The sequence below is a fragment of the Aquarana catesbeiana genome, linkage group LG03 (genome assembly GCF_042186555.1).
Source record: "Aquarana catesbeiana isolate 2022-GZ linkage group LG03, ASM4218655v1, whole genome shotgun sequence".
In the NCBI taxonomy this organism is placed as follows: Eukaryota; Metazoa; Chordata; class Amphibia; order Anura; family Ranidae; genus Aquarana; species Aquarana catesbeiana.
Genome location: NC_133326.1, coordinates 426,700,787 through 426,720,292, shown reverse-complemented (window position 1 = coordinate 426,720,292; position 19,506 = coordinate 426,700,787). Strand labels below are relative to the sequence as shown.

The 19,506-nt window shown below is 46.9% G+C and overlaps 2 protein-coding genes across 3 annotated transcripts in view; both read right to left on the bottom strand.

Annotated features, from left to right (window-relative positions):
• The window catches only part of LOC141132412 (uncharacterized), a 37,229-nt gene extending 33,284 nt beyond the window's left edge, over window positions 1–3,945 (bottom strand). The window contains exon 1 of the mRNA XM_073620762.1: window positions 844–3,945. Within this exon, the coding sequence (XP_073476863.1) occupies window positions 1,799–2,803 (1,005 nt within the window). The 5' untranslated portion in view covers window positions 2,804–3,945 and the 3' untranslated portion in view covers window positions 844–1,798. The remainder of the gene's footprint in view (window positions 1–843) is intronic.
• PFDN1 (prefoldin subunit 1) overlaps window positions 1–19,506 on the bottom strand; it is a 290,431-nt gene that overhangs the window by 257,729 nt on the left and 13,196 nt on the right. The gene's annotated exons all lie outside the window — the stretch shown is intronic.

Here is a 19,506-nt window from a genome sequence, read left to right as displayed (position 1 = left end):
GTTTCCATGAAGCCCTAGGCATGTCTGCAGCAGGCAGGGCCACCAGGGTGACCATTAAATGGGAATGATCTGACACTCCACTCCCCTCAACAGGTACCTAATGTCCTCCAGTAAGTGTGCCGTTTGGGGTGTGCATAAGCACATGTCAATCCTTGATAAGGATAGGTGGGTTTTAGAAAAGCAGGAGAATTGCTTCTGCAATGGATTTTGGCTGCGCCACGGATCAATCCAACCTGCCTCCTCCGTGAGCTTCCACTGTGCCATTCGGGCTTTTGTGCGAGAAGCCACCGTAGGCAGCTGTTTATCCAGAGTTGGATCCATGTAACAGTTTAGATCCCCTACAGCGATGAGGGGGAACACCAGGATGACCCATATGATACGTCAACAATATTCTCAGTACCTCTAAACTAAATGGGGGTGGCACATATATGGCAGCAATTATACCATTTAGTTGATAACTTTTACATAGTAGTATCACATATTTCCCCTCATCATCTATCGGTTTGTCCAATAATTGAAAATCCAGGGCCCAATGCACCATCACACTCACCCCCCTGGAGTAAGAGGTATGAGTGGAAAGGTATGCCCAACCCACCCAGGAGAAACCCAGGCATGAAACCGTTTCCGTGGGGGAGTATTTTTTTTTTTTTTTTTTTTTTAAGTACAGTGGTAACCATAGTGCGCTTAAGAGGACTCTGAACTCCCCTAATGTTCCATGATAGCAATGAGACAGTACTAATTTATGGGTAGTCTTATGGTTAAAGTAGTGTAAGGCATCTTGTGTACTAGGCGCCTTAGGGTGTGCATAGTCTCTACGCGCCAAGTGTGACAAAAACAGAGTACCTGAGTCATCCATGAGATAGTTCACTTTGGTATGGATGTGAAATCCTCCACAGTCCGTCCTGCTTGCCTGCTGGTTCCTTCTTGCTCTGAGGTCTTGGTATTGACATGACAAAAGAATAAAGAAAACAAGTGAAGCTGTAGACAAAATAATCGAAGCTCCCCCCTTCCTATGTGAGGGGTGGTAAAATCCTCGATGTGGTGAGGGAAACTTCCTTGCCCTGAAGAAGAGAAAAGATTGGCAATTGTAAAAGCTAAATAGAAAAAAACTGGATAGGGGTATACAACTAAAACTTAGGGTTGCTCATGGCAACTCAACTTTAAACTCTAATGCCGCGTACACACGGTCGGACTTTTCGTCTACAAAAGTCCAACGGACGCCGACGGACTAAAGCTGGCTGGTAATCCGATCGTGTGTGGGCTTCTCCGGACTTTCAACTGACTTTTTTAGCCTCAAATCCGACGGACTTTAGATTTGAAACATGCTTCAAATCTTTACGTCGTAACTACGACGGACCCCGAAATCCGCTCGTCTGTGTGCTAGTCCGACGGACAAAAACCCACGCTAGGGCAGCTATTGGCTACTGGCTATGAACTTCCTTATTTTAGTCCGGTGTACGTCATCACGTACGAATCCGTCGGACTTTTGTGTGGTCGTGTGTAGGCAAGTCCGTTCGTTAGAAAGTCTGCTGCAAGTCCGCCGAAAGTCCGCCGGAAGTCTGTCGGACAGGCTGTCGGACTTTTGTAGACGAAAAGTCCGACCGTGTGTACGCGGCATAAGTTCAGCTTGGGTTCAACGAATGGGTATTTAATACTCAAAAGTCACCAAACTTTTTTGGTAAATTCACTTGCGCTCAATGCTTGTGGTATATCTGTAGGTTGTGGTTTCCCAGCCCGGTATGTTTAAACGTCACTGTACATGTCCAGAGCCTCTGCAATTCGCCTCTGCAATTCCATCTTAGTCTCCCTCCGCTGCTCCTCTACCTGCTTGTCGAAGGATATCCTCATTAGCGTCCAGCCATGAGGATGCTTCAGGCACCGGGAATAGCATGGCATATGTGGACCTGAGCCGTTGCAGCCTTTTTTTGACATCGGAGAATCTAGCTCTGCGCTTCTGTATCTCAGCAGAGTAGTCAGGATAAAATGAGATGCGGGCCCCATTGAATTGGACATTGCGCCTTTCCCTCGCCTGGCGGAGCACAATTTCCTTACCCTTATAGTTGAGTAGCCTGGCTATCATGGTGCGTGGTGGGTGCCCTGGTGGAAGGTGCCTGGGCGGTACTCTGTGTGCCCGCTCCACTGAATACAGCAGGGTGAACGCCTCTTTCCCAAACACCTGCAGAAGCCATTGCTCAACAAATTTCGTGGGGTCCCTGCCCTCTGTCTTCTCAGGGAGCCCCACTATGCGGATATTGTTTCGCCTCAAACAATTTTCAGTATCATTAGATTTAAGTTCATTAGCTCTGGCAAATCTGGCTGTTATTTGCGTTTCTCTTAATAATGGCGTGATTTTGTCCTCCAGCTCACTGATGCGGCCTTCTGCTGCAGTAGTGCGCTCCCTTGTTTTCTGCAAATCATGCCTGATAAACCCTAGTTCTTCCTTCAGGCCTCCAAACTGATCCTGCAGAGTGTGCAGTGACACGGTGCATTTGTGCACCGCTCTCAGTATCTCTGCTAGGGAAGGTTGTTCAGTGTCATCACCCTCTTCATCCTCCTCCATATCTGGCAGAGTCTGACTAGGGGAAGCTGCAGGGCCCTGTGTGTGCACCTCCTCCTCTGGCTGAGTGTGGAACACCGCTGGGGTGTTTAACATGTCCTCCCTGCTCCCACTTGCCGCCTGGCCCGCTAACTTCTGTGCATAGTAGACCATATCTCTAGGGGGGTCTTTCCCTGTACCCTTAGGGGTCTTTGGAGGCTTACCCGTGTCCTTCATGCCTCGTGCGCGCTGTGAGAGAGGAGCCATGTTGGATATCGGGTGGCCCGGTCTCCGAGTGTTTTCAGGTCAGCATGACGCCCTGGAGTGCTCGCCGACGATTCCGAGTGTGTCTGGGAGGGTTCCCCCGCAGTCCCGATTCCGGTTGCTGTGCTAGGCTGGGAAGAGGATCAGTGCGGGAGCTCTGTGATGCAAGTCCTCTCACATGCCGCTCTCGGCCACGCCCCCAAAGATGTTATTCTTAACTTGTAGGGATTACATATGCAGTACCTGTTAAAGTCTCCTGAAGAAGCCATGATATGGCGAAATATGTAGAGCCATAGTCACTGCATTTGTTCCATAATCGCATAATTCAACTGACTGATTTTAACAAAACGTTTAAATAAAATTTAGCTTTTTTTTTTTTTTTTGTATAAAAATAAGTTGTGTGACACCTTAAAAATCCCATTCTTTTTCTTTTACTAATGTTCTGTTGATTTAAGGGATATGGTGCCGATGATTCTCTGACACCCAGCAATTGATTTAATCCTGCTCAGTGCACATGGAGATCGGCAGTGGGTCACCTGGACCTGCGAAGTTGGAAGTGCATAATGCCACCGCATGGTAAACAGAGTAGAGAGGACTCTACCGCACCGCAGTGCTATTCCTCCCTCGATAGCAGTAAAAAGGCACCATTTCCTTATGGGTGTTAAAGATGTCATCCAGGGTGGCACTAGGAAGCTGTGAAGGGGGACTGCAGCCCAGGCCTGCTAAGAGGTCTGGTGCGCAAAGCAAAACTTAGGCCAGAGCCTTTGGCAGAATGACGATCAGCAAAACAGCCTAAAGCCCCATACACACGATAGGATACAAACTTTCCCTTGGATTTTTGTACAAAGGGAGTTGGCCAGAAGTTTGTCTTGCATACAGACGACAGGACTTTTCCAGCCAACTTTCACCAAATCACGTGGTTTTTCAGCTCTTTACCACCACCCTTTGGTCAACTTCTGTATTGTTGTCTGATATTGAGTCAATCTCGCCACTTTTATAGGCGAGATTGACACGTTGTGAGCCGTGTTCACACTGGTGCGGGGATCCGACTTTGATCCCCACCAATGCCAGGCACTGTGTTTGGTATGAATCTTGAGGGGGAACTCCACGCCAAAGTTTAAATAAAAAACCGGCATGGGGTCCCCTCCAGGGGCACACCAGGCCCTTAGGTCTCATATGGATCTTAAGGGGAAAATCCATACCAGACCCTTATCCGAGCACGCAGCCCGGCTGGTCAGGAAAGGGGGTGGGGACGAGCGAGCGCCCCCCCCCCCCTCCTGAGCCGTACCAGGCTGCATGCCCTCAACATGGGGGGTGGGTGCCCTGCGGCCCCCCCACCCCAAAGCACCTTGTCCCCATGTTGATGAGGACAAGGGCCTCTTCCCGCCAACCCTGGCCATTGGTTGTCGGGGTCTGCGGGCTGGGGGCTTATCGGAATCCGGGAGCCCCCCTTAAGAGGGCCCCCCACCCTATGTGAATGAGTATGGGGTACAGCGTACCCCTACCCCCAGCCCGCAGACCCCGACAACCTAGGGAAAAAAAGTGTCAATAAATAAAAACACAATACACAGGTTTTAAAATTAATTTATTAGGCAGCTCCGGGGTCTTCTTCCGACTTCGGGGGTCTCTCCGGTGTCTTCCCCCTCTCTGGTTCTTCTCTGGTGCCTTGACCACGCCCCTTATGACCTCACAGTCCCAGCATGCCCCGGGACTGTGATGTCATATATAGGCGGTGACCCCGCCCCCTAAGTCATAGCAGAGCGCACAGACAGCATTACAGCCGGAGAGAGCGTTGTGTCAACATCTCTGGAAGAGAAGAGGGAAGAAGACGATCCAGATGTCCGGGCTCCTCTGCTAGCAAAAGAGCGGCAAAAGAGCAGAAGATAGCGAAGGAGCCCGGCAGAAGGAAGAAGGCACCGGAGAAGAACCAGAGAGCACGGAGACGACACCAGAGAGAGGGAGAAGACGCCGGAGAGACCCTCGAAGTCGGAAGAAGACCCCGGAGCTGCCTAATAAATTAATTTTAAAACCTGTGTAGTGTGTTTTATTTATTGACACTTTTTTCCCCTAGGTGAATGGGTAGGGGTACGTTGTACCCCATACTCATTCACATAGGGTGGAGGGCCGGGATCTGGGGGCCCCCGTATTAAAAGGGGTCTCCCGGATTCCGATAAGCCCCTCGCCCGCAGACCCTGAAAACCAACGGCCAGGGTTGTCGGGAAGAGACCCTTGTCCTCATCAACATGGGGACAAGGTGCTTTAGGTTGGGGGGGCCGCAGGGCGCCCTCTCCCCCAAAGCGCCCACCCCCCCCATGTTGAGGGCATGCGGCCTGGTACGGCTCAGGAGGGGGGGGGGGGGGGCTCGCTCATCCCCACCCCTTTTCCTGACCGGCCGGGCTGCGTACTCGGATAAGGGTCTGGTATGGATTTTGGGGGGGGGGGGGGGGGGGGGGGACGCCCACGCCGTTTTTTCGGCGTAGGGGGTTCCCCTTAAAGTCCATACCAGACCTAAGGGCCTGGTATGCCCCCAGAGGGGAATTCCCTATCGCGCTCGCCGGAGTAGGAAAATGTGTTTTTCCTATTGCAGCCAGCGCGAGATGCACAGTACCCTGTCGCCGAGAACCAGCGCGATGGGTTCGTGCTGGAAACATTCTCGCGGCCGCGTACTGTAGTTTGTACAAAAGTCTGATGCTTTTGTGTACACACGATCGGACTTTTGTTGCCGGAAAGTTTGTCCATTCGCACAGCCAACAAAAGTCCGATGGAAACAGAAAAAGTTTGTCCGATGGAGCGTACACATGGTCGGATGTTGCTCCAAAACAGCTAATTTGCATGTTTGTTGTCAAAAAGTCCGATCGTGAGTTACGGGTCTTTAAAAAGCCTGGTGGAAAGGCCACATAAGACTGAACACAGCATAAAAGGTGTGCAGACATGTGACTTGGAGGGTAACGACACAGGCCTTCAGGTGAAATAGGCATAGTCATGATGAACCATACGCCACCAACAAAGGGTCCCCCCCTCCTGCCTCCCAACAGACCGCAGACAAAGTGGGGAGACACAAAGAAACCGGGCTGCGTTGCCATCACTTGAGAATTGTGCAAAGGCAGTGGCAGGAAACCCCTAGAAGGCCACCACCATGTCCTGGACACCACCATCAATGCCAAGGCTGTCTGGCCATAGAGAGCACACACCATTGGTATAGCAAGTCCCGAGACCATCTGAACGGCAGGCTGGTCACCAACAGACAACAACCACTCCCACCGTTTTTCCTAGATGGAGAAAAGATGCAGGACAATACACCTCTCCCTCCAGCAAGGAGGCAGAGTGCGAGCACATGCAACTGCTGTGGAAGGGTAACTGCCTTCCAACAAAACGTCAGACACCCGCTTCTCGCCAGGAGGTGCAGGGCACTGGGTGTAATATCAGGTAGCATCTGCCCAGCAGAGCGCAGCCCATGCAGTGGGAGGGTGCTCACCAGCGCAGGCAGAAGTGACATCAAATAGGGCAAAATGGCAGGCTATTGGCAGTATAGTGGGCAGCCCGACCTACCACACTTGCCACCAATTGAAGCAGTAGGGAGCCCCTCCTTGCTGCTGGAAAAAAAGGCACCAAAAACAAACCTCCCCATTAAAATGAATGGGAAACGCATGAAAAAAATGCACCGCAGTTGCATTTTTTTAGTCACGTCCCTTTTTAACTAGTACACAACACATACAGTATGTGTTTTTACTGCGTTTTTGCAATTGAGCAGTGTGAAAGCAGCCTAATGCGCATGCACCCTGTGATGCATTGCAGTGCCTCTTGATACCAAAACCTAATTGAACTGTATGCACAGCAAGGGATCTTTGCATTGCACTGATACACATTGTAACACTTTGTGCGTTGCACTGCTTAAAGCCTCTTACACACGCTTAGATTTTTGGACGACCGAACATGCTAGTCTCATGTTGAAAGTGAAGAGGTTACTCACAATGTGAAAATTTTCGTATGACAGAATACAACGTCAGAAGTGACTTAATGTGTTGAATAGTTTTGTATGTATTCTTTTGTTTCTGAGCATACATAGACTTGCTCTTACGATTTTTTTCGTACGAAAACCGTACTAATGAAATGAAAATCGGACGCCGAAATGAAAAAGGTTATAGTCTGCACATTCAGCTTTTGTCTAATGAAAAAGCAAAACCGGCTGTCGAAAGCACCGTATTAACAATCCGAAAATCGGCAGACAGCTCGAACAAATTTTTCTCTCCGATTTTTGTATCGTGTGTACGGGCCTTAAGGCCCTGTCCACACTTGAGCACTTATCAGCTCGATGATCAGAAATGTACAACAAGCAAAATCCCATTAAATTTTAAATCGTCCCCATTTACAATTGAGCATTTTGTTGCCTGTAGCAGAAAGCCTGCTGCTCAAAAAAGTACATGAGCTACTTTTCAGGCAAATTTTAGCATTTTTGTCCCCATAGACTTCAATAGAAAACGCTTGAACAGCAAGAGCAGAGTGTTTTTTTTTTTTTGTTTTCAAACGTTTTTATTGTAGGAAAATATAACATCTGGGTGTACAGGCACTGTGGTGACATGAATCAAGACGGCTAGAAAGCCCACAACAGTGGAATGTTATATCACACACAGTGTGAACCATAGTTCTCATAAATGTACTAAATAAGCCCATAAAACAGAGGTAGTAAAACAATAAGGAAATAAAAAGACAGACAGTGAAAGAAAAAGGAAAAAAAAACAGGAGGCATACAATCGTGATAAATGTGCACTTCTAATTAAATGAGTTTACTGTCAGGGAACAAAAAATTATGTTTCTATTATCATAAAGATCAGATATGCTGTGAAGGCCCAGGAGCATCCCATCGGCATGTTCTAACAAGTAGAATTAAGATTTGCATTAATGAGGGTCAGCCGTGGGTACCAAGGGGTCTTCCAGACTGTTACTAAGCAGATGGGCTGTCCAGATGTTCCACTTTCGGTTAAATATATGCATGGAGTCTAAGAGAGTATGATGTATTCTCTCCATAGACCTGATGGACTCCATACGAGAAATCACCTGTGACCAGGATACTTGGGGGCGCTTCCAGTTCAATGCTATTGCCCATTGAATCGCACTAAAAAGTGTGTGGATTAATTTTTGTAGGGGGAGGGGAACATCTGGAAGCTCCGCAAACAGCAGACACATTTGGCATGTCAGAGTAAGCGATATACCGGAGAGAAGCCTAATGAGAGATGTAGTCTTGTGCCAAACGGTGTCTAAGGCTTTGCAGCTCCAGAACGTGTGCAGCAATGTACCCCTGTCCTGGCATCCTCTAAAACATGTGCCAGAGACCAGGGGATACATTCTATGAAGACGGTCCGGAGTGTAGTACCATCCAGTGTGAAGTTTGAGTACCGTTTCCTTAATTGACACCGATCGTGTGCATTTGTGCATGTTGTCTATCATGTCTTGCCACTCTCCGTCCGGGACCTCCTGAGCCAACTCTACCTCCCATGCCACCATTGCTAAGGATTTTTGAGGGGAGTTATAGTCATTAAGGTATTTATAAAGTACGGAGATGGTCCCCTTATCCCTCGCCGCTTCTCCACATAAAAGTTCAAAGGGAGTTTTCGACATCTCCACCCCGCCCATCATAAGAGTCGAGTAGAAGTGTCGAATTTGCAGGTATTGGTGAAACTCGGATCTGCCCATATTATATGTCTGCTGCAGGTGAGTGTAGGAACAAAAGGAGGTGTTCTGCAACAGAGACGCGAGGTTCACCAAGCCCAGCTCAATCCATTTAAGATATGGCAAACAGGAGGAAAAGGCTGGGGGGAATGAGGGTTCTCCCAAAAAAGAGGATAAAAGGGGCACATCTGATTGTAGCTTAAATTTTTTGCGGTAGAGAGACCATAAATAAAGTGATTGGCCTACAATATTGTTTAATGGGGTGATATCTTTGGGGGAGATTGAGCGGGACCAGAGAAGACCGGGGAGGTAGTATGGGGTCACCGAGACCTGTTCAAATTGTAGCCATGGCACAGAGGCAGGGACGGAATGCCACTGCGCCAACTGGATAAGCCGAGATGCCAGGAAGTACTTCCATAGATCCGGGCATCCCAAGCCACCCCTTCTCAGGGCTCTATACATCAGTCCATGTCCCATTCGTGGCTTTTTGTTTTGCCATATAAACCTAAGCAGGTCCATCTGAACCCTCTGTAGGACTGATCGAGAAACATATAGGGGTAGGGATCTGAAGAGGAATAGGAGTTTGGGGAGGATGTTCATTTTCACTGCCTGAATTCTCCCTAGAAATGATATGTGATATGAGGACCATTGATTTAAAAGGTATTTAACATTTGAAAAAGCAGGAGGATAATTCAATGAATATAGCTGTTTCAAAGGAACAGTTTAACACCTAGATATTGTAGGGAGATATGGTTCCATGAGAATTTAAAATTATCTGTAAGAGTGGTCAATAGAAGTTGCGGAAGGTGAATTGGTAGAGCCGAACACTTGGAGGGGTTGACGCCCAGGCCTGATAATTTATAGGAGTCAAGGGAGGACATGAGGTTTGGGAGGGAGAGTAGGGGGTCTGAAATGAATAGCAGTACGTCGTCCGCGTAGAGGCTAAGTTTAAATTCCTGATCTCCCTTTCTGTAGCCTTTGATGTTTGGGTCATTAGAGATGGATCTAGACAGGGGCTCCATAGCCAGCGCAAACAGAAGCGGGGATAAAGGACACCCCTGTCTAGTGCCACACCTCAGAGAAAAGTAATCTGAGTAACATCCTGGAAGCTTAATTCGGGTTTTCGGGTTATGGTAAAGGGCTTTGAAGCCATGTATAAATGCCCCACTAAAACCAAACTTAGATAAGACTGTATCCAAATATGTCCAGAGGACACTGTCGAATGCTTTGTTTATGTCTAGACTCAAAAGCAATACTGAGTTTGAGTTCATATGGGCGTCCTGTAGGATATTAGTGGCTAAACGGATATTATCTGTGATCTGCCTCGATGGGATAAATCCAGTTTGATCGGGTGATATCAGGGTTATAATAACTTTGGCCAATCTGTCAGCCAGAATCCTCCCAAATATTTTTAGATCATTATTTATAACTGAGATGGGGCGAAAATTTTGGGGGAGGGTATGATCTTTGCCGGGTTTGGGAATGAGGGACATGTTGGCTAGCAGCATTTCTTCAGGGAAACACTGTCCTTTAAGTATTTGATTGTACATATTAGTAAGAGTGGGGAGTAGGGATTCAGCGAATTTTTTGTAATAAACAGGAGAGAAGCCATCAGGGCCTGGGGATTTGGAGGGTTTGAGAGAGGAGATAATGGAGGCAACTTCCTCAGATGAGCAGGGGGCATTTAGGATACCCAATTGCTCCTCCGAAAGTCGAGGAAGCGAGAGGGCATCCAACCAGGACTGCATGGGGGGAGGGTGCGAAGGGTCTGGGCCAGAAAAAAGTTTTTGATAGAAGGAGGAGAAAATCTGCAGCACATGTTTTGGATGGGAGGTGAGGTTGCCGTGGCAATCTTTTAATTTGTAAAGGTGGGTCGGTTGGGAGGACTGTTTAAGCTTTCGCGCAAACATCGTGGAAGCGGAGTTACTGTAAAGGAGGAATCGAGCTTTAGACCATCTAAGGGATTTCTCAATTTGACCTGACAGTATATCATCTAGGGCTCTCCTTTTTTCGGTGATTTGGAGGAGCAACTCCTGCGTAGGGGTCTGAGTGTGTCTATGATATAGTTGTTCCAATTCTAGGGTGAGTTTGTGAGTGTCCTGTTGTTTTTGACGTTTTTGGGTCGTGGAAATCTCGATCAGGTGGCCCCTCATCACAGCCTTATGGGCTGCCCATAGAGAGATAGGGGAGATGTTCTCTACATTATTAAGCCTAAAATATTCTTTGAGACGTTCCATCAACTGAGCCATAATCACAGGATCAGTGAGTAGTGCGTCATTAAGGCGCCAGGACCTGGCTATATGTGGGAGGCCTAAACAAGAGATATGGGTGGATACGAGGTGATGGTCCGACCAGGGGCAAACATGTATGTTGGCTGTAGTAGAGTTCACTGTCAGGGAGGGGGTGCCAAAAATATAATCTAGGCGGGAGTAACTGTCATGGGGGTGGGAATAGAACGTATATTCCCTAGAGCCGATATTATGGGCTCTCCAAATATCTATGAGTTGAGAGGATTTTAGAGAATGTTGAAGGGATTTAGGAAAGGCCTTAGATGTCGGGCATGTTCGGCTTCTATCAAGTCCTGAATGGGCTACTAAGTTAAAATCCCCTCCGATTAACATGTGGGGGGAGTGGAACCTATCCAAGGTCTGAAAAAATTCTTTAAAGAATGTAGCCTGTGAGGCGTTTGGGGCATACACTGAAGCCATAGTTAGAAGTTTGTTCTGGATGGTACCCTGAACTATCACAAAACGACTGTTGGGATCTTTATAAATCTGTTGAGCCTGAAACATCACTGAGTTTTTAATGAAAATGGCCGCCCCTCTAGACCTGGACCCATACGTGGTGAAATAGCTTTGATTGAAAGATTTATCAAAGTATGATGGGTGATTATCTCTGGAAAAATGAGTCTCCTGGAGCAAGATAACATCTGCGCCAAGAGATTTATACATTTTGAACGCTTTTCTTCTTTTTTGAGGGGTATTAAACCCTTTTACATTATGGGAAATTATTTTAATACCCATGATTTTTAATAGTGAATCTGCTAGGATCAATAAGGGGTCCAGGCCGAGAGGGAGCAGCCAAACAGCAACCCGGCCTCCTCAGAGGCATGACACAGCTATGGCGCACAGTCCCGTGGGACTGCACGTCTCCATACTCTGAGTTAGTAACACATAAATCACTATGATAGAGCCATCTGATATGAATAACACAAAAAGAAAACGAAAGCATAGGATCATAAACATAAAAAAAACAAAAAGACTGGAAACCTGAAAACTAGGCCAAAAAATGGCCGAACATAGCTCCGGGGGGTCATGGGGAAAAACGTCCCATGGACCCAAAAAAAAATGTCCATTCGGACCAAAAGGTCCGACACTCTGCATGATAGTGTTCGTGTCATCCGTACAGACTTAAATTCGTCTGAGGAATTTACCTGTGGGGAATCAACCAGCTCTGACGTCACTAACCAGACGGGGAGCCAGTCAGTTCTCTTTAATAAAGAGAGTGTAGGGACAATCATGCGGATGCAACCGGGAGTCCGTAATGAGCCGGGAGAGTTCAATTTTCTCTAAGCATGTTGGGAGATGTTCATATCTCGATACCTTGAAGGGGGAAGAACAAAGAGAAAAACAAGGGTAGGGGGAAAAAAGTAAATAATAAAAAAAAAAAAAAAAAAAAAAGGGAGACTGTTGTCAGTCACGGCGTTGATCTCGGCGGTCTCTTCTAGGTGGAGGGGTTGCCCAAATAGCTGAGTGACGTGGAGTGGAGGGTAGCCTGGGCAGGGAAGCCGCATCAAGAAGGCCCATCTTCACCAGTAATTCCTTTCCCTCTGCTAGTGTGGTTACGGTGTAGGTTGTGCCATTGTGGGGCACCTGCAGCTTGAAGGGGAAGCCCCAGCGGTAGCGAATACTGGCAGTTTGAAGAACAGATGTAACCTCTTTCATCCTCCTGCGCTTATCAAGGGTGGTAGGGGAGATATCCGGGTAAATTTGAATCGGGGTGCCTTCCAGTCGGATATTAGGGGTGTTCCTTGAGGCTCTAAGTATTTCCTCTTTGATCAGGAAGTCCTTAAGGCAGAGCACTATATCCCTTGGTGGTTTCTCTGGGGGAGGGGGGGGCGAAGGGCCCTATGAATCCTATCGCAGGAGAAGGCCGACAGTGGGGAGTTTGGTAAGAGGGATTGGAAAATCTTCTGCACCGTGGGTAGCAGATCGGTGACCGATTCAGGCACTCCGCGCACCCTAAGATTGTTGCGGCGGTTCCTGTTGTCGAGGTCCTCAATGTGGGCTTGGAGTTGCAGGACCGTTTCAGATAGGGACTCATGCTCTTTTCTTAGGTCAGAATACACCAGGGTGAGCTCATCATGTTTTGTCTCTAGTAAATCAGTTCTAGAGACAAAACATGATGAGTAACTACCCAGGGCCGCAATCTCCAGGGACAGTGTGTTAGTAGATTTGTGGAGCTCTGATTGAAATTTCTGGGCAATCTTGTCATACATTAAAGTTAGACTCTCATCCAGATCAGCCTTAGTAAGTTGAAATGTGTACTCACTGTCTCCCTGGGAGTGTGATGGTGAGGAGGCTGCTGTAGGAGAATATGCCTGTGACTGTGCTTTCCGGGCGCCATCTTGGGCCTGCATTTTTCTCTCCTTCTCTCTTAACAAATAAGTCGTTAAGGATCTTTGGGCCGGTTTTCCACGGCGATTTTTAGTGCCCGTCATGCGCTGAGTGTTCCGTCGGGGGTGCGGGGATGAGATGGGTGAAATACCTGTGTTGATTGCCCCGGGGAAGTGCCGTTAGTCTCCGCGGCTCACGGAGCTCTCAGCCCTTGCTTCCTCCTCGGTTCGTGTCGCGCATGCGCCCCTCCGGAGTGTTTTTTTTTTCAAGCATTTTTAGCTCAAACAGCAGCTCCCCTCCCATTTTTTAGCATCACTCCACACCTTACACAGGTTTCTATTGGCCACAGCAAAAACCTCTAAATGAAAAATGCCTGAAAAAACGCCTATAATATTTGCAAATCTGCTAAAAAAATACAACGCTCAAAACACCAGAAAGCGCTCAGCTTAAGTGTGAATGTAGCCTTGAAGCTTTTGATAATCCAACATTTCATATTCCCAATACGTGCCTTCTGTACCATGTACTTGTATGAGAAAGTATCCCGTTCTCTTTGTATTGATTCCTTTACGTGAAATCCCTGGTGTTCCTGCTAGTACCCTTGCTTTCCCATTAAAAATTGACCACACCAAGCATGAGAACACACCGTGGTGAGTTCTCTAGCTGTGCTGGGGAACTCAGTGTGCTCTCCTCCAATGATCAGACTTAACCTGACATGCCCCCGCTGCACAGCCATTCACTGGAAAGTGTTCTGCTGTCTCTCATCCCCCCAGCTCCTATGCAGGTGAGAACAGAGGGAATGTGATCATTATAATAAAAAAAAAAAAAAAAAAAAAACAACACCACACTATAAATACCTTTTTATATGTATACAAAAATGTTTTGCCTTTTATTTCTATTTTAAACTGAATGGGTTGTTTTACAAGGTGATCATTTACAAATCACTTTAAAGCGGAGATCCACCCGGCCGTAATGCTTCACTACTGGGCTCCCTTACCGGCAATGGCAGCACCAACAGCTGATGGAAACATCGGCTGCGGTGCCAAAATCGCTGGACTCCAGGACAGGCAAGTGTCCGTATTAACCACATGCCGACCAGCCGCCGCAGTTGTACTGTGGCAGAATGGCACAGCTGGGCGAAACGACGTTATGTAACACAACTTCCCCCCCCCGAGCCGATGCGAGCGCCCGGCGGTCTTGATCACCGCCGGGCTCCCGCGATCGCTCTGGGCACACGGAGAACCCGGAACTGTGTGTGTAAAAACACAGTTTCCGGCTCTCTGAGGGGGGAGCTGACAGATCGTCTGTCGTCTATGAACAGCGATCTGTTAGTTTCCCTGCACAGTCCACATCTCCCTTTAGTTAGAACACAAACTAGGACACACATTAACCCCATCACTGCCCCCTAGTGTTAACCCCTTCACTGCCAGTGACATTTTTACAATACTCAATGCGTTTTTAAATCGCACCGATTGCTGTATTAATGCCAATGGTCCCAAAAATGTGTCAAAATTGTCCGACGTGTCCGCCATAATGTTGCAGTCATGGAAAAAAAAAAAATGTAATAAAAATGCCATAAAACTATCCCCTATTATTTTGTAGACACTATAACTTTTGCACAAACCAATCAATATATGCTTATTGCGATTTTTTTACCAAAAATATGTAGAAGAATACGTATCGGCCTAAACTGAGGAAAAAAATTTTTTTTTTTTTAATATTTTTTTGGGGGATATTTATTATAGCAAAAAGTAAAAAATCATTTGTTTACAAAATTGTCGCTTTTTTTTGTTTATAGCGCAAAAAATAAAAACCACAGAGGTGATCAAATACCACCAAAAGAAAGCTATATTTGTGGGGAAAAAAAAGGACGTCAATTTTGTTTGGGAGCCATGTCGCACGACCGCGCAATTGTCAAAGCGACGCAGTGCCGAATCACAAAAAGCGCTCTGGTCTTTGGTCAGGGGCTTAAGTGGTTAAAAGCCAGCAGCTGCAGTATGTGTAGCTGCTGGCATTTAAATTTTTGCAGGGGTGGGCAGACCTCCGCTTTAAAACATCCCACATGTGACATCTATTTCTGTCTTTATGCCATCTCCTGACTTTGGAAAGCAGGAAAAAGGATTTGTGTTCATCACCAGAGAAAACGGATGCCATGTTAACTGACACAATGGGGTTGATTTACTAAAACTGGAGAGTGTAAAAACTTGTGCAGCTCTGCATAGGAATCAATAAGCTTTCAGGTTTCTGTTGTCAAAGTTTAAAGTGGTTGTTACCCCACTTTTACATGTTAATGCTATCCGTTTTGTTTCCTAAAGTGCCCCCTTGTTTCTGTATTTTATTTAAAAAAAAAATAAAACCTCCTTTATCGTTTTTTCACGGTGGCTCCTGGTGCTCATGTAACCGGCCGTGTGTCCTCTCTGCCCGTCTGACAGATGTAACAGGCGGGGCCCGAGGTCTCCCCGCTGACGTCAGCGGGACGCGAGGAGGAGAGAGGAAACACGGCCGTTCACATGGAGCGCCAGGAGCCAACATGAGACACGATAAAAAGGAGGATTTTTTTTTTTTTTTTTTTTTTTAATAAAAAAAAAACAGAGACAGGGGGGCCCTCTATTGGGAAACAAAACAGATAGATGGGGCAGCACTAGAGGCGACAGACACAAGAGAACAGGCTGCGGATGACGGAGGCACATAAACAGACCATGTTGTCAGGGCTCAGCAGCCATGATTGTCATGGTCTGTTTGCATACAGGAGGGGAGAAACTGGCAAGATCAGCCAGGTTTTTTAGGTGTTACAGAGGTCCAAATTACACAGCACAAGCACTGTGCTGTATAAAATGCTTTAAAGCGGAAGTAAACCCATCCATAAAACAGTTTTTATTCATGGCACATGCTGGAAATTTAACACTCCGATTGGTTGTGCTCTCAACCAAACTGTCAAACCATCCAATGGCTGGTGTCATAACTGATCACATGGGCAGCATCATCGCAGTTGTAGATTAAACAGAGGCAAAGATGGCAGTTTCCTTGGCTGAAAACAATAGGGGGGTTTACTTACACTTTAAAAAGAGCAAGATCCATATTTTTGGGGGGGGGGGGTTTAACAAATGCTTTAAAAGTGGATGTAAACCCTTCCATTTACCCAGTGACGTGAATAGCCTCAAATGATACACAGGGATTGAACAAATCTCCCTACACAAGTTTTACTATCTGCTGTCTTCATCTGTATTATACTGTTTAGAAAGTGCACGTCCTGTTAGAATATTCACTTCCTCATTCAGCACTGGGTGTGGATAATTGCTATACACTGAGACAGCTGATTAGAGGAAAAGCACACACCCCCTCTCCACACATGCAGAGCTTGCCTCTACATAGTTCAGCACAGAGCTTGTCAGGAGTTCTGAGGTGGATAACAGAAGAACAGGGAAGGAGAAAGCCACGGGACTCAGGGCTTTGACGAGAGATAACAAGACACTGCACATACATAAGCTCAGCTCAAATTTCATGAATCAGGTTTACATCCACTTTTAATTGAACAAGCTGAAGTTAGAAGCTGATTGGCTACCAAGCTGCACAAAAGATGCAACAGCCCCTTAAGGACTAGGAACTCTCAGTCCCTTTAGAAAGTAGCACAAAGTGTTGTAAGCTGCATTCAGAAGTATCGCCAACTCCCTTGTAGACACTGGTCCCAGCTCTACCAACTGCAGAAAAACTTTAAAAACAGCTTACCTGTAAAATCCTTTTCTTGGAGTACATCATGGAGATCTCTGACACAGAGCCCCAAGTAATTACTTGGTGGGTTATGGGCCTACCTTCAGGTGTTGACACTGGTATAACCAATACAGGAAGTTGACTCCCCTACATAACCCCTCCTCCTTCCAGGAGTCCTCAGTTTTTGTAGCCAAGCAATATAAGCAATATACTCTCACCCCATAAAACAGAGGGGCGGGAGCTCTGTGTCCTATGATGTACTCCTAGAAAAGGATTTTACAGGCAAGCTGTTTTAAAAATCCTATTTTCTTTATCGTACATCATAGGACACAGGGCCTCAAGTAATTACTTGGTGGGATGTCCCATAGCAATGCTACTTGAGGGGAGGGAGACACAACCCGTAGGGCACCCCAGACCTTGAGGAATTATACTGCTGCTTGCAGCCCACTGCGCCCGAAGGCGATATCCTCATTCCATTTTACATCTACTTGATAAAATTTTGTAAATGTATGCACTGAAGACCAAGTCTTGCAGATCTGAGACATGGAGGCCTGGTGACACACTGCCCAAGAAGCACCAACCGCTCTGGTAGAGTGCGCCTTAACTTGAAAAGGGGGAATCTTTCCCTTTAAATCATAAGTTTGAATTATAATTTGCCGAATCCACTTAGCCACAGTGGATTTTGACGCTGCCTGTCCTTTTTTAGGACCCTCTGGCAGAATAAATAAGACGTCAGTCTTACGAATCTGAGCAGTTTTCTTTATATAGATCTTCACTGCTCTCACCACATTAAGACAATGTAGTGACTTTTCTTCCTTGGAACATGGTTTTGAAAAAAACGATGACAGGACAATATCTTCATTCAGATAAAAGCCTGAAACCACCTTTGGCAAAAAGCCTGGATGAGGGCGTAACACCACTCTGTCCTCATTAATAATCAAATATGGCTCTTTATAGGAAAGAGCAGCCAATTCTGAAACCCTCCTTGCTGAGGATATAGCAACCAAAAATATCAATTTCCTAGTCAGAAGGACTAATGCCCCCCGTACACACGGTCGGACATTGATCGGACATTCCGACAACAAAATCCTAGGATTTTTTCTGACGGATGTTGGCTCAAACTTGTCTTGCATACACACGGTCACACAAAGTTGTCGGAAAATCCGATCATTCTGAACGCGGTGACGTAAAACACGTACGTCGGGACTATAAACGGGGCAGTAGCCAATAGCTTTCATCTCTTTATTTATTCTGAGCAAGCGTGGCACTTTGTGTGTTGGATTTGTTTACACACGATCGGAAATTCCGACAACGGATTTTGTTGTCGGAAAATTTTATAGCCTGCTCTCAAACTTTGTGTGTCGGAAAATCCGATAGAAAATATGTGATGGAGCCTACACACGGTCGGAATTTCCGACAACAAGGTCCTATCACACATTTTCCGTCGGAAAATCCGACCGTGTGTACGGGGCATAAGGAAACATGCTGTAATGGTTCGAATGGCGGTTTTTGTAACACTGACAAAACTAAATTCAAGCCCCAAGGGCTTAAGGGTGATTTAACTGGCAGATTAATCCGCATCACTCCTTGCATGAAACCCCGGACTAAAGAATGCGTAGCAAGTGGTCTTTGAAATAAAATTGATAAGGCTGAGACTTGGCCCTTAATAGTACTCAGGGCCAACTTCATCTCTACGCCTACTTGTAGAAAGGCAAGAATTCTGCCTCTAATATATCTCCGAGGATGCCAACCATTGGATTCACACCAGGAAACATAAGCTTTCCAGACTCTATAATATATAGCTCTAGAAGCTGGCTTCCTAGCATTAAAGTAGAAATAACTGCCCTGAAAAGCCCACGTCTTTTCAGAATGTGGGTCTCAATAGCCAGGCCGTAATTTAGCATTCGTAAAGTAGGATGGAATATCGGCCCCTGTGAGAGCAGGTCTGGCCTTAGTGGAAGGGACCACAGATCCTCCACTGCCATCTTTACGACCTCTGCATACCATGACCTTCTGGGCCATGCTGGTGCTGCCAGAATTACCCTCCATATCTTCGGCTGAGAAGAGATGGCCCCCAGGTCTAGCCTCCACCTGACTATCCTGGTCCGAGTCTTCTCTGTCCTCCAGGGAGCTTTGCTCTGAGGCTTCTGCCTCCTCCTCATCCGAACAACCGGGAGCCGGTTCTTGGGACCAACCTGTATTACTTGCCTTGGTTCCCTCCTGAAAGGGGGGAGCTTTCCCTACAGGAAGGGGCTTCTACCTGCTGCTTCTCAACCGTAGACCTGAAGGACTGGAGATTTGCTAGCATCTTGGACTGCAGAGCACGGCACTCTCATTGCTTGTGCCGTCTTTTTGCCTGCTAACTTATAGATGCACCTGAAGCAAAAAGGCTTGGTGTGGTCCTGCGGAAGTTTCTCATTGCAGTACCCACACTGTTTTGACTTAGAAGTGGCTTTGGACTTAGACCTACTGGTAGTCCCCTGGGCAGGGCATTCAGTTTCTGCAAAAAAACAGATGAATCCCTGTTAACCTAAGCCCCTTTAAGATGTCCTGCGGAGGTGAAGGAATAGGGCCACCCCTAACCTCACCCCCACACCAGCTGGGTCGACTCACCCCGTGGTCTCCTCAGGTGCCATATTTGGTCCATCCCCCTTCTCCATCCATTCCGGACAAGATGACCCTTAGGGAGGGATCGTTCTGGAAAGATTCGGGAGGAGG